Source organism: Myotis nattereri, assembly GCF_964212035.1.
Source record: "Myotis nattereri genome assembly, chromosome: 2".
Classification (NCBI taxonomy): domain Eukaryota; kingdom Metazoa; phylum Chordata; class Mammalia; order Chiroptera; family Vespertilionidae; genus Myotis; species Myotis nattereri.
In genome coordinates this window covers 46,895,382-46,910,400 of record NC_138076.1, presented here as the reverse complement: position 1 = coordinate 46,910,400, position 15,019 = coordinate 46,895,382, and the positions used below count along the sequence as shown (strand labels likewise).

The 15,019-nt window shown below is 39.6% G+C and overlaps 1 protein-coding gene across 2 annotated transcripts in view; it reads left to right on the top strand.

Moving 5' to 3' along the window:
- The window catches only part of GPC5 (glypican 5), a 1,292,689-nt gene that overhangs the window by 290,013 nt on the left and 987,657 nt on the right, over window positions 1-15,019 (top strand). For both annotated transcript variants that reach the window (XM_081082596.1, XM_081082595.1), the window contains exon 5: window positions 10,143-10,268. In XM_081082596.1, the coding sequence (XP_080938722.1) occupies window positions 10,143-10,268 (126 nt within the window). The remainder of the gene's footprint in view (window positions 1-10,142; window positions 10,269-15,019) is intronic.

The window sequence follows — 15,019 nt, the reverse complement described above, 5'->3', positions numbered from 1 at the left end:
GAGAAAGCACAGTCAATCTTCTAATGAGGGGAAACCGTGCCACATGAACAAGGAGACTTCCTATGAGGAGCAAAAAACCTGGAATCATTTAGTCAGGAAATAAAATCCTTCTCTTAGAGAACGGTGTGGATCCTCAGGTCACAGCTTCCATAATGAGCAGTGAGTTCAGGTGGGGTTCAGAGAGCAGACTCTCTGAGTTACTCCTTTAGAAAAAAAATTGCATTTTTCTTTTTAATCAAATCGGAATGCCATGTGCGCGAAACACATTCATGTTTGTGAGGAAGGTGCCTGGTGCTGTATATTGCATGGCTTCTTAGTAATTACACCCTCTCCTCCCATTCTCCATACATCACAAAATCTCTCTAGAAAGTGGCCAAGAACCTAGATTTCGTTTCTCCCTATAGCTGATCTAACTATAGACATGGAAGTATTTTCAAATGTGTACAATGAAAACTATTACTGCTATAGAATAGAAATCTATAATTTTTCTAGTTATAAAAATTTATAAAAATATTTTGTCTAATAGAATGACTTCGTTGAGAAGAAAAATGATTAAATATGGATTCAGTATAGCAAACGAAAATAGAACTTATCTAGGAACATGTAATTATACATTTCCTCTGCTGAGCAAGAGAATGACATTTTGAAAGTCTACTGTTTGACAACTGTGGTCAGACATCCCTGCAGGGGTGAGCCTGCTCATTAGCGCCACATTAACCTTGACTTTGCCTCAGGCCATTAACTAGCGAACTGCACGTTTGACCTTTGTTCTACAGATATTTTCAAACAGTGTGCGAGGCACTGCTTTTAATTTGGGTTCTGTGTTATGTGTAGACTGACTTTAGGGGTAAAAAAAAAAAATCAATACATGTCATTAAGTAAAGAAATGTGTGGTCTGCAACAATCCACAGAGAAATGCACCTTTTAAAAATAAGATTCTTCTCCAACATTTTTCCAGTTAATTAGATTTGGCCAAAAATTAGAAATAGTTTATTTTATATCGTGTGCAAAAAAGAGAGGGAAGTGCAATATGTGACAGCTTATAAATGTTTTAAAATTGAAACAAATTCCCTTTAGATGAAGACATAAGATTGAGCGGTATGCCTTTTGAACATAGCTCTGTTTCCAGCAGCATCTAATGAAATGCAGTGCCAGGTCCACTGCAGATCAGAGCCATATGCCTAAGTGAAAACAGCCTCTAGAAGATCAGCACAATTTGGGACATGTGGTTGCCACTCTTCAAACCATACCTATGAGAAGCGCCAGCCATGTAAATTACAGTATAAATGAGCTTAACGGAATACTTTAATAGATTATGCTAGTGTTGCTATATCTAGTTTATGGAACATTGTACAACTACATAGAAATAAGTAAGACAGATTTTTTTTAGTTGATTTTAGAGAGAGGGAGAAACATCAATTTGTTGTTCTACTAATTTGTGCATTTATTAGTTAATTCTTGTATGTGCCCTGACTGAGGATTGAACTCCGAACTTTGGCCTATAGGGAAAATGCTCTAATTCACTTAGCTGCTCAGCTAGGGCAAGACTGAGATTTATTAACATAAAATGGGTCCATGATGTATTATCAAGTGAGCAAAGCCAATGTCATGTATGCGTATAGCTTGGTCCTAGTTTTGCAAAACCAAACTATCTCTTTGTCTCTTATATATCTCTCTGTGTGTTTTGGGTTACTTACTGTTATACACATAGAGGAAGCTGAAGAAAACAGACCAGGCTGTTAATGTTGGTTTCCTCAGGAGGGAGAGAGGTAAAAACTATAAAAGGCATATATTAACTTGTTCTTCATGTGCTTTTTAATTATTTTACTACTCGGAAAAGGTATTTTTATTATTTGAAAAAAAATGATTAAAGACAATTCTAAAGGAGCAGCCAATCAGAATTGTTGCTCCATTTTACTATTGTAACTAGGCGTTCCTATGTCAACTGAACAAAGACAGGACGACTTTGGGGTGAGTTGTGTTTTCTTACTTTTTTTTTTTGGCCACGTGACAGATCAGAAGACCATTCTGGCACTGCTGGCCTCAAGGGCACGGGGAGCAATGAAGCAATAACTATGCTGGTCCATGTTTCCCTCTTGCCTTTAGTGAGCTCAGGGCAAACAAGGCTGTAAGCTCTGAATGAGCAATTGTGCTGCAGCCTTTTCCCTCTTTGCTGTGATAGCATAGTGTACAAAGGTGTTCATTAGCCAGTGGTCAGCATGTACCCCACTCCCTGCTCTCCTACCAGACCATGCAGACTGTACAGATACACAGAGAAATCCTGTCTGAACATATTACTTCCTAAGTGCCAATTCTGATAGGAAGAAGTCACCTACCTGCTTCCTAGTCCACTAGGAATGAGCAATTGTGCTGCAGCCAATTGTGTGCTCTGTTGAAAGTGTGATAATTTCTGTAAACATTTAAAGAGGGATGAAAATATTTTTCTATGTAAACATTCAAGTTTAGTTTTTCAGACATCCAGTATCAGCCTGACATTGCTAAGTTTTGGCATTTTAAGCGAATGAATTAATTAATTATTAAAAGTAACTTAGTTCTTTTGTCAGACTAAAGGCCTGACTAACTTAGTTACTTTTCACAGGTCTTTTCATTTCTCTGATTTTCATTTTCCTTAATCCTATATAATAAAACCCTAATATGCAAATTGACTAAATGGTGGAACAACCAGTCACTGTGATGCACACTGACCATCAGGGGGCAGACACTCAATGCAGGAGCTGCCCCCTGGTGGTCAGTGCACTCCCACAGGGGGAGTGCCTCTCAGCCAGAAACCAGGCTCACAGCTGGCAAGCGCAGTGGCGGTGGTGGGAGCCTCTCCTACCTCTGCGGCAGCACTAAGGAGCAGTGAGCAGGCGGACAGTAAGGAGCAAGGGGTCCCGGACTGCGAGAGGAATCCCAGACTGTGAGATGGATGTCTGCCTGCCGGCTTAGGACTGATCCCCAGGGACATCCCCGAGGGGTCCTGGGATGTGAGAGGGTGCAAGCCGGGCTGAGGACCCCCTGCCCCCCAGTGCATGAATTTCATGCACTAGGTCTCTAGTCCTATCTAATAAAAGAGAAACATGGTAATTGGCATACGACCGCTACCCTTCCCATTGGCTAATCAGCGAGATCTGCAAATTAACTGCCAGGCAAGATGGTGGCCGGCAGCCAGGCAGCTTGAAACTAACATGAGGCTTGCTTGCTTCAGTGACAGAGGACTCCAACGTTCCCCGCCTGCGCTGCCAACCTCTGAGCCTTCAGTTTAAACATTGTAACAAATATAGAAGCTAAACAAAACTCCAGAAACCTGCTTTCAGCAAGCCCGGGATCTCAGAGCTGGAGTTGATACAGAGTTTCGATTATAGAACGCGAACAAACCAGATACCTTCTTTCAGCAGATACCTTCTTTCAGCAGCGGAGGCCTCAGAGCTGGAGCCAGAGCTAAAGCTGGCCCAGAATAAAAAAAAAAAAAAGAAACAAAGGAGCAGTTGGGAGCTTCAGTCCCAGCCTGAAAACAGCCCTCAGCCCCTCACCCAGACTGGCCAGGCACCCCAGTGGGGACCCCCACCATGAAGGGTGTGTAACCAGCTGCAAACAGCCATCATCCCCTCACCCAGGCTGGCCAGCCACCCCAGTGGGGACCCCCACCCTGATCCAGGACACCCTTCAGGGCAAACCAGCCAGCCCCCACACGTGCACCAGGCCTCTATCCTATATAGTAAAAGGGTAATATGCCTCCCAGCACCGGGATCAGCGGAGCTGAGAGGCCTCCCGGCACCGGGATCAGCATGAGAGGGTGCAGCGCCCAAACCCCCTGATCGCCCTGCGGCTCTGTGTGTGACAGGGGGCGGGGCCACAACCTCCCTATCCACCCTGCTCTGTTCGTGACAGGGGAAGGCGCCCCAACCCCCTGATCAGCCCTGCTCTGTGCCTGATAGGGGGGAGCTCCTCAACCCCCTGATCGGCCCTGCTCTGTGCATGACAGGGTACGGAGCCCCAACCCCCCTGATTGGCCCTGCTCTGTGCGTGACAGGGGGTGGCGCCGCAACCTCCCCATCGACCCTGCCTTGAGTGTGACAGGGGGCGGTGCCCCAACCCCACAATTGGCCCTACCCTGAGCGTGACTGAGGGTGGCATCTCAACCTCCCAATCTGCCCTGCTCTGTGCATGACAGGGGGTGGCGCCCCAACTCCCCAAATGGCCCTGCTCTGAGCCCGACCAGGGGCTGCACCTAGGGATTGGGCCTGCCCTCTGCCACCCGGGAGCAGGCCTAAGCCAGCAGGTCGTTATCTCCTGAGGGGTCCCAGACAGCGAGAGGGCACAGGTCGGGCTGAGGGACCCCCCTTCCCCCCCTAGTGCACAAATTTTTGTTCACCGGACCTCTAGTTATAATATAACAGGGTTGGATTAAATCACTGGTTCTCAACCCTGGCTGTACATTAGGATCCTGTAGGTAGGAAAATCCAGAAAAACTCAGGTGCCTGGATCCTAACCTGGAACAATTAATCTGAATGTCTGAGGGAGAAATCTGTGCATACAGCTTACATGTTTCCTTGGTGATGATAAAGTGCAGTTAGGACAGAGAGCTACCAGAACAGAGGATTTCTTAGGCTCTTTTTCACTCTTTTTTACAATATAGTGTATCTGTGATCGTTAATTATGATAGCTATCTTACAAAGCAGTGTGACTAAATATTAATATGTAACTACATATTAATTTCAGCATCATATTTATAATCTGTCTGGAGCCTGTTTAGTAGAATTTGTCACAGTCTGTAATCCTGTCCTTTAGATTTCTTCATTTTTAATGCAATGCGCCAGAAAGATTTTCCTGATATTTCTCCACAATCTAGGAATAGGTCTCCAAATTTGAAGTTTCCCAGGTCAGCTGTGTTCTTGGAGGGCTTTAAATTATCATTATCATTTTAAAATATGTATTTCCTATAGAAATTTGTAATTCTGGAAGCTGTTAAAAAATAATACTGCATCTGACTCAATTCAACCAAAATTTATTGCATGCCTGTTGGGTACCAAACTGTGATCCAAACCTTGGGGGTATAAAAAAAATACATAGCTTTTGCCCTTGGCTGGTGTGGCTCAGTTGGTTGAGCATTGTCCCATGTACCAAAAGGTCACTGGTTCAATTCCTGGTCAGGGCACATGCCCAGGTTGAGGGTTCCATCCCCAGTCAGGGTGAGTGTGTGAGGCAACCAGTCGATGTTTCTCTCTCCTCTCTTTCTAAAATAAATAAAAACTTTTTTTTTTTTTTAACATGAAGAAGACATGATGTTTGCCTTTAGGGAACACAGATATACAAACAGGAATTATAATCAGGGAGGCATATATACAAACAGAGGAGTTACAATACCACCAAGCTAGGGTTGTAGAACAGGCGCTAAGTGCTGTGAGAAACAGGGTGAACCAACAAAAGCCGCACAGGCTGTGGGCGGGGGTCAGAGAGGAAATGAGGTTTCAACTGGATCACGACTGATGGGTAGGGGTTGGGAGAGTGGAGCAGGAGGAGAAGGCAGTTCTGGGTAGAGGAAATTGTATGTGCTAACTTGGAATATTATCTGGTTAATGTTGAAATATCTTATACAATAGAAGCATGTGGTTTTTGTCTGGGTGTGTGAGTGGAGGGTAGGGGACTGTCATAGGATGCTAGGGGCAAAGAGTATAGAGGTTATATGCCATGGCAAGACATTTGACTTGAATTCTTAGGATTTGAAAGTAGGAATGTGATATGGCTGATTCCCAAAACTAATTCTTACAACAGTATGCAGTGAAGGTTAAATGAGTGGGCAAAACCAAAGGAGGGAAATCATTTGTTGGACTGTTGCAAGCACAAATCAAAAATTATGAAACTGTATATAGCCCTGACATATTGGCTGTGAGTAAGTATTCTGACCAGGAATCTTTTCCTGTTTTTTTTTTTAATATTTTAAAACTTGCTCGTAGTAATTATATTTGATTTCTGTATTCTAGAGATGTTTTAAGAGCAAGATGAGTAACTGGCATATGTAACACAGTCCCTCAGGGATAATTAGCTGGAACTTCTAACATCTCCCTGAATTTGTTATGCTGTTAATTTTAACTGGAAATATTCTCATAGAAAAATAATTGTAATGAGATAGTCACCTTCCCAGCAACCTAAATTCTGACTATTCCAAAGAATATAATGTTTTATTCATTGAGGCATTTCATGTAAAACTGGAAAAGGAGTTATGGTGTGTCGTACACCAAGTATTGAGCTGGAAACTGAACTGTGGATTCTTGTAATAGGAACAGCATTAATTGGCTCTGTGGGGGTAGATAAATCTTGACCTCACTATGGCTACTATTGTTTTAACTCCTTTATTTTCTGCAATTATTATTATTTTCTGTATCCAACGTAGACCCCCTTGACCTTCATGCAACTTTTCTTTGCAATCCGACTTTTAATTCCTGTGATCTAAAAACTGCCAGACATGGAATATAGAGTTCCAACGTAGGTTCTCTCCTGAAATTTCTGTCCTCACAAACCAAACCTTATCCCACATTCACATACACTTCCTTCCATTATTTTAGTCTCAGAGAATTTGCTCCAAAGCTCACTACCCTATCTGCTTTCAGGAATCCTTCTTTCCAGAATTTGTGGTTCATTAATTATTAATTTACTTTTCTTATCTTTGCATCAATTAAGAGACTAAATTATGATGTAGTAGTAAACAACCCAAATCTATCATTGATTTAGGACAAAAAAAAGAGTTTTTTGTTGGCAATCTATGCCCATTTTAGACCAGTCCCAGCTGTTCAAGTTGTCCTGGCTTTAAGCCTCAGAATTACAGAGCAACCAGCATGTAAAATACTCCCTGTTGTCACAGGAGAGGAAAACAGAAGGTGGCAAAGCCACATTTGGTCCTTAAAGCTGAAGGCTGGAAGGTACATACTTCACTTCCACATGCATTTACCAGAATGCAGAGCAAGTCACAAAACCAAAGGACTTCAAAGGTGCTTTGTGCCCAGAAGGTAGACATTTGGGATGTTTGGGAACAATCTTATAACAGCATACCCTTGTGTTCTCCTTCCTTTTCACATACAAATATTTTCCAAAGCTCTTCCTTATTCATACAAGCACGTGTGTGTGTGTGTGTGTGTGTGCGCGCGCGCACACAAAATTTCCTTTGGGACTCTCCACTTCCAGGTTCTCACCCCCTATGTAATGCTCATCATACTGCAAATATGAAGTTTATTACCCTTCCCCAAGTGCTTTAACTATTATATCAGTTTGCTTGGGCTGCCATAACAAAATGCTACAGACTGGGTGGCTTAAACAATTAATTAACAAAAATTAATTTTCTCACAGTTATTTGATTCTAGAAGTCCAAGATCAAGTTGTTGGCAGGTTTGATTTATCCCAAGGTTTCCTCCTTGCCTGGCAGACGGCCACCTTCTCCTGTGTCTCTCATGGCCTTTTCTCTGTGTTCCTGTACCCAGGACATCTCTGTGTCTCCTCATTAGGACACCAGTCATATCACAATAGGCTCCTACCATCTGACTTATTAAAACTTAATTACTTCCTTGAAGGCCCTCTCTCCAAATATAGTCCCATTGAGGGTTAGGGCTCCAGCATATGAATTTTGGGGACACAATTTAGTCCATAACAGTGGTGGTCACCACATATAAGGGACATATTCAGTATTTTAGGTAACTGCTGATCACATATAAGGGACATATTCAGTATTTTAGGTAACTGCTGATCATGGCATTTTACACCATGAAGAACTCTCCAAGTTCAGATTCTCTCATTTTTTTAGTTTTCATTGCTCTCTAGCATTAAAGCTTTTCTTCCTTTGCTCTTTCTGGGTCCCTTGGGCTTTTCCTGGCTGCATTTTATTTTCTGAGAGATTTCATCCATATCCAGGACTTCAGCTAGCACATCCACAGGTGATGACTCCCAGATCACATGTCCAGGGCATTGAGCTCCGAGGTCACATGTCCAACAGCAAACTTGGATGTAGTCATGGTCTTGTACCCATAGTGTCAGCATCATCTGAGTGCTTCTTGGAAATGTAGGGTCCTACCCCACAACCTTTGAACCCAAATCTGCATTTGGGCAAGGTCCCCAGATAATACATTAATTAAGTTTGAGAGGATCATTCTACTTGATTTCTCTTTCTGAATATTCCAAAGAAATCTCAAACTGAACACATTGAGAATGGAATTAATTAGTTTTTACTCATTTATTAATTCAATAACTATTTATTGAGTCTGCTATAGGCCCTCCCACTGCCTTAAGACCTATACTAATGAACAAAACAAACCCAAAAGAAAAAAAAGACAGAAGCAAAGCTTTCCCCGTTGTGGTCTATTGGTTGTGAAGGGATAAATGAAACCAGGGCGACATTCACCAAGATTGGAGGAAGAGGTTGGGGTTCCATAAAAAATATCTATTCAGTTTTACACCATCAATTTTGAGGTCTTAGCATTTCAGCCATTTGTACCAGGAGTCTTCATTTCTAGAAAATTCATCGATTCAAAGTAGGTTCAGGACACTTCTTAAACATTCATTAAACTCCACATCTCTCGGAAAGAACCAGTCACCCTCAATTATATTTTAGTAGCTGCAACATGAGAATTGATATTTGTTCATGCACTCGGGTTAGTGAGGGTATAGACATTAAGGAGGGCTTTTATTTTCTAGTAGAGAAAACTGGCAAAATATAAATAAGTAGTTACTATGCTAGAAGGAAAATAAAGCATTTTTTATTGAGTGTAAGTTAGAGTTGAATCAGATTTATGCTTCTTGTGATGATTTTGTTATTACTTGTCTGGCCAAGCTTTGCTAAAAACTGATTAAATACTCACCAAACACTTGCTGTGGAGACTTCTTATCGTCTCTAGGATGTCAGATGTTGCATATTTGAGAATTACAATTATCATTCCAGATGAATGGTTATTTACAATTCCATCAGTTTTTTTAAAAAAACAAAAAAACAAAAGAGTTCTATGAAAACCGTAAGAAAGAATGATGAAATTAATACTTTGAGCATGTCAGTCAAAATCGTATTTATTAAAAAATAGTTATTTCAGCTATACTACAGATTCACCCCTTGTTTTTGATCCGATTTTTAAAGAAATTTAAAAAAATTTTTCAGTGGGAGATGCAGTTTCATAATTGCTACATTTTAACTACTCAAGCGATGAATTTCTGAAGTTTGCTTTCATTCAAACCTTTCATTTTCCTACCCCTTCCTTCTAGCCCAGAAATTATCTCCTATGTATCAAGCTAGTAGCTTTTCATTTTTTCCAAAGCATTTGTGTATGTAAAAAACATTCAAACCAAAGTCTTCAGGACGTGGTCTTTCGAAATGTTAAAACCAAGTTCTTGGAACCTGAAAGACTTGGTTTTAAAACTCAAAATCCTTGGCTTTCTAAACTGAAAGCCCAAACAAACTGCTTTTGTGCTGAATTGTTCCTTTCTGAACTTGATGGAAGAAGGGAGTATAGTGAAAAGGGAAAAGTTAGTGTACATGTTAAAGTCGTTTTCCTTCCAATAACTTTCATTTTCCAGCCTCTGAAATATGTTGCATATCTTGGTTTTTCATATTCAGTAAGAACACATCACTTTATGTTCTTAGACACCAAAGAGAAGATCCAGATGGGAAAATCATAAGTCTACCACTAAACTTTTAATCAGTAAGCAAACAATTGGCATGTTATAAGGCTCTGACATTTCTATATGGAAAAGGAAGTAATTGGTTATCACTGTGGTTTCCAAGCCAACAGCTAGTGAGAACTTCTAGGGAAACTAAGTGAAGTTGTGTGTGTGTGTGTGTGTGTGTGTGTGTGTGTGTGTGTGTGTGTATACGCGTGCGCACACACACGTGCTAGTTACAACTTCTTGGACCTGTAGTTATAATAATAAGATTCATACCCAGTGGAAACTTTTATTCAAAACAAATAATTTCTATACATGTTTTTAAAAATAAATGTGGTATTTATCTTGATTGTTAGAAAAGTATTGAAAATATATAAAAATAGGTAGAGAAAACAAACATTTGCATTCTAGACCTTTTATTTATCAAATTAGGCCATTTATATTGGCATTTGTTATGGATTTTTGGTTTTAATAGTTTTCTTTGTGTGTTTTTTTCCATTCAGAGAATTTATCAACAGCCTTCGACAGCACGGGTCATTTTATGGGGGTCTGGCTGATCAGCTTTGTGTTAATGACTTAGCCGCTGCTGATGGACTGCCATGCTGGGATGGAGAAGACATAGTAAACAGGTATGTTATGGGCAATGGTCTGTGAAAGCATAATGGCTACTTTCATGCTAGCGTTCTTTTTCCAGATCTTCAGTGGATTATTCCAGTTTAACTTTGCCACATGGGTTAGAGTACACAGTAATTTCTTCTCTTTAGTTTGTTAAAAATACACATGATCCTTTTGACATTTTAATAACATTCTGTGTTATTCCCTCTTATTTTCTACTTATCTATGACTTACCCCAAAATTCTACTTTTTCAATCAAGTATCACTTGCCTTCTATCTAAATATTTGTTGTTTATAAAATATTTTTTTTAAGTTTAACTTTATGAATATTAGAAAATGAGGAAATTCAGTGAAATGTGAATATCTATGCAGATTCATTGATATATGGATTTGTGAATCAGCATTAGTTATATGTTTACCCTGTAAGTACCTCTGAGAGAGAGAGAGGAGAGAGAGAGAGAGAGAGAGAGAGAGAGAGAGAGAGAGAGAGAGACTAGATAAGAAAGAGTAGGTGCTTTTATGTATGTCTGTTTGAAACATTGTTTATTTGTATGTTGTCAATTGTTCCTCAAACTTGGGAGTGAAATTGAACTTTTACCTTTTTTCCTCACTGTCTAGAATTTCTTTGACAGTTTATTTTCTTTTGCTTCCTATAACTGATTGTACTCTCAAGTAATCCCCTGAGCTTGACAAAGTTTAAATTTCTCCCTCTATAATATATAACCATGGTTAACATAATTGGCTGGAAATCAGTCCTTTGATTTTCCAATGCTGGTGATTATTATAGAATGTCAGCTTATATTGTGTTTGGATTTGGATATTTTTGTGTGTTTTATTTTTAGCAATGTGCAAAAAGAAAGGTAGAGTGTTAAGCTTTCTGATTTACAAAGATGCCTACTCCAGGTAGAGATAGGTGGTTTAGTTGCCACAAGAGTGATGAGTTCATTGGAAAGGTCATATAACAAGTAAAATTGCTATGATAAACATAGACTGTAATTTATCTTAATATAAATTTATATAATAAAAGCTGTTTACATATTTCTGGGTGATCATAACCATTTCTGATTTTAAATAATTAATTTGCAATTTATATCTGAATACCTCATAGAACTTCTTAGATTTCATAGCAAAGTTGTTGAAGAAAGGAACTATAATTAACTTTAAATAATTATTTCTTAATTCAATAATTTAAAGAATAATTTAAAATAAAATATTTGGTCAACATGGCCACTGCTCTTTTTTTTTTCCATTTTGCTCTTTGAATGTTGGACCATATTTTGTAAATATACCTTCCTTGCCTTTACTGAGAGCAGTCATCATGCATAGTATTTTGCCTGTAGTATTATGATGCCAATAAAATTTCTGCCACTTAGATCTAGTGATTAAATTCTATTTTGACTTATATTTTCTCTTTTCATACTGTTCAAACTGGAATTGAACTTTTTTGTGTATTAACAATTTTTCTACAGGTGCTACTGAGAATCTCATGGTGATTAATTAATGCTTTAGTATATAATATAGATTTGATATAAATTAATTATATTATAGTATAGAATCATGGGATTCTAGAGCTGCAGGAACCTTTGTTTCAGTTAGCCCCATTCCTCTCTGACTATTTGGTCTGAGGTTTGTTAATAGGACATATTGTGGGAAATGTCAATGATTGAGAAAACTTTTTAGAAGGATAGTATTTTCAACCCAAAGAATATATTTTCTTCTGCATTATACATTTTTAAGACCTCATCCACAGTTTATGAATAAAGATAGCTCATCTATAGTAAGAATTCTCCAAAGAAAGTGCCCACATTTCTGATGGAGAGTGATTGCCATTATTCTCATTTGCTTCCAGCTCATGCCTCCCCTTTCCTAGACCACCTGGCCTTCTGTTCGTTAGCCACTCCTGAGTGTGCTGTGTGACTCCACTTTTCTGGGAGCAGCTTTCACTTTGCCTGAATCTTTTCTCAAACAGCCTTTCTATCTCCTCCTGGTAACTGACATTTCTCTGTCCTGAGCATAATTCTTCTCTTTCATCCCTATCTCATGGGTCCTCAAACTACTTCCACAACCCTTGGTTGGCCTCACACACTGGCCCTTGACCATTTTGGGCTACTTCCAAAATGAACATTTTTTTCAGCCCTGATTGTTTTCTAATCTATGTATATAAAACCCTAATATGCAAATAGACCAAATGGTGGAACAACCGAACAATTGAGCAACCAAACCACCAGTCACTATGATGTGCGCTGACACCAGGGGGGTGCGCACAGAACATGGCGGGCATTGACCACATCTGGATGGTGGAGCAGGTGAGCAGGGGCACCAGAACAAGGTGGGGCACCGGTCGCTGTCATCGGGGCGAGCCTCTGGAGGTTACTAAAAATTCTTCGCTCCCGTGCGCTGTGGTCCTGCCCGGCACTCATATCTGCTGCTGGTGCCGGCCCCACTCACCCCCACTGCTGGCGCCAGAGCCGTGCTCACACCAGCTGCTGGCACCTGGTCCCGGCCCCGGTTGCTTGGTGCTGTCAATGGGCGCTAGCGGTGGCTGCTGGCCCTGATCGTCCCTGAGGGCTTCTCCACCTCCCCCTGCTCCTGAGGAGTGATTGGGGCAGCAGCCGCTGCTCGCACCCACTGCCAGCGCCGGCCCGCTCGCACTCGCACCCGCTGCCAGCGCCGGCCCCAATCGCTCCACACCGTCAGCAGGTGCTAGCGGTGCCAGCGCCGGCAGTGCATGGGAGCAGCAGCGGTGGAAGCGGGGCTGCTGGTAGACGGGGGAGGGGCGCACGGCAGGAGGGGCTGGGCGGGGGCATGGAGGATGGGCCAACACCCGCCGCTGTGCCCACCACAGCTTTGCAGCCCACAGTTCCTTTCAAGGTGCACAGATTCGTGGACTGGATCCCTAGTAGGTAGATAATATTTCACAAACATTATCTCATTTAGTTACCCCCAAACTTGACTCCCTAATGCTCCAAAGTAAGTTGATTGGGTGATATCTCTTTTCTATTTGATCTTGAGAAAATGCTCATGTGTACTTTGACTTCTGTAAAATATAATTGAATTTTTAATTCTTTCATGACTCAGTCAATTCTTGATATAAATTTAGAACAGGTTTTTTTTTCCAATACAAAATTAATAATAAAATCTAAATATCCATCATATCTGGTTGATTTAGTGTGATATATTCTCCATGGAATATTATGTGGCAGTAAAAAAAATGATGCATGTTTATATTTGCTAATGTGGAATAATTTCAAATAAAAATAGTTAAAATGGAATATTTTATCAGCAGATTTGAATAAATAAAAAACATTGATATTGGTTCTGCATAGAATATTTCTGGACAGTTATGTAAAAACTGCAAATATACTCACAAAGTACTGGGGAAAGTTTTATATTTTTATTTGCTCTGTAGTTATTTATGTTGAATGAAACCATGTTATAGTGATATTAATATTATGGAGCATTATTTTCTTTTTTTTTTGAAAAAAAAGTGCTATTTTCACATTTAATTCCAACCAATTCTTATTTTTATAATAATTTTTTGATATAGTGTTGCCAAAACATTACTGGATATGGTTCAATACCGGACTATTGAATTTAGCTAAGAAAGATTCAATATAAAGTACAATCCTGGTGAATGTTACAATTTTAAATTATTAACTACATTTTTCTTGAGCAAAAATAATGAAGTCTAACAGTGATTGGAGTGTGAAAGCGCTAAGGTCATCATATATGACGCTCATTTCAGGAACCTACAGTTACTTAAATAATGCCACCAAATTTTGAAAAAATGAATATCAAATGACCGTATGTCCTATTTGGGGATAATAGAGATATTTATCTTTTTATTTTTTTCATATTCATCAAGTTTACTCCAGAGGAATTATGCCAAACGCAGCAATAAGATAAATTGATGGCCAATACTGAGTCTATTATTCATTATAGGAGCAAAGTGATTATGTTGGCAAGATTTCTTCTCCTGACGGCCTTTTTGTAGGACTTGATTGATAAGATTATTTATGTGCACAGACATGGTGTCTTGAATAATAGAATAACCATACAGATTGTTTCAATATTGTGACAACCCTATAAAATTGGGTGAAATTACCTTTGTTCTCATGGAAAGAAGTGAAATTCCTTTGTGATTATAGATAAAAATATCTCAGATATCTCTCATAGATAAGGAATATTTAATTCGTGAAACAAAATATATTTTAATTCAAATTATTTTAAAGACTGTATGCATATCATATACTCTATTGCAATATTGAGGTCAGCAGTTCAAACAGTTTTTGATTTAAGATGAAAATGTATTACTGGAATCCATGTCGTCTCCATCTCTTAAAGACACTCTTAATACCTTTCTGTCTCTTCATCATGAAACAAAACTGTTCTCTGAAAGACTTGTCAGTCCCTCTTTGTTCTCAGTTCTCTGTTATTGCAAATTGATTGCTTGATGGTTTGTACTCATCTTTCTGGGTATTGAAGTTCAAGAGACAGCTACTTAATTATGAAGGCTTCCTTTCCCCTTTTGACTAATAGACAGATAATCCAGTAACTCTCCTCAATCTCCAGGGATTTATGCCCTCTGTAACAACTCTTAAACTACTGAGTAGCTGTTAAGTACCCCAGTAAAATGAATAATCCACATGATTTCTACTTCATCTTGATTTAGTTAATGTTCCTTAATGCTTCTTTGGTAATGCAGTATTTCTTTTTGAACTCCTATGATAATATATTCTTCTCAAATTATTATAATTGAATGTTT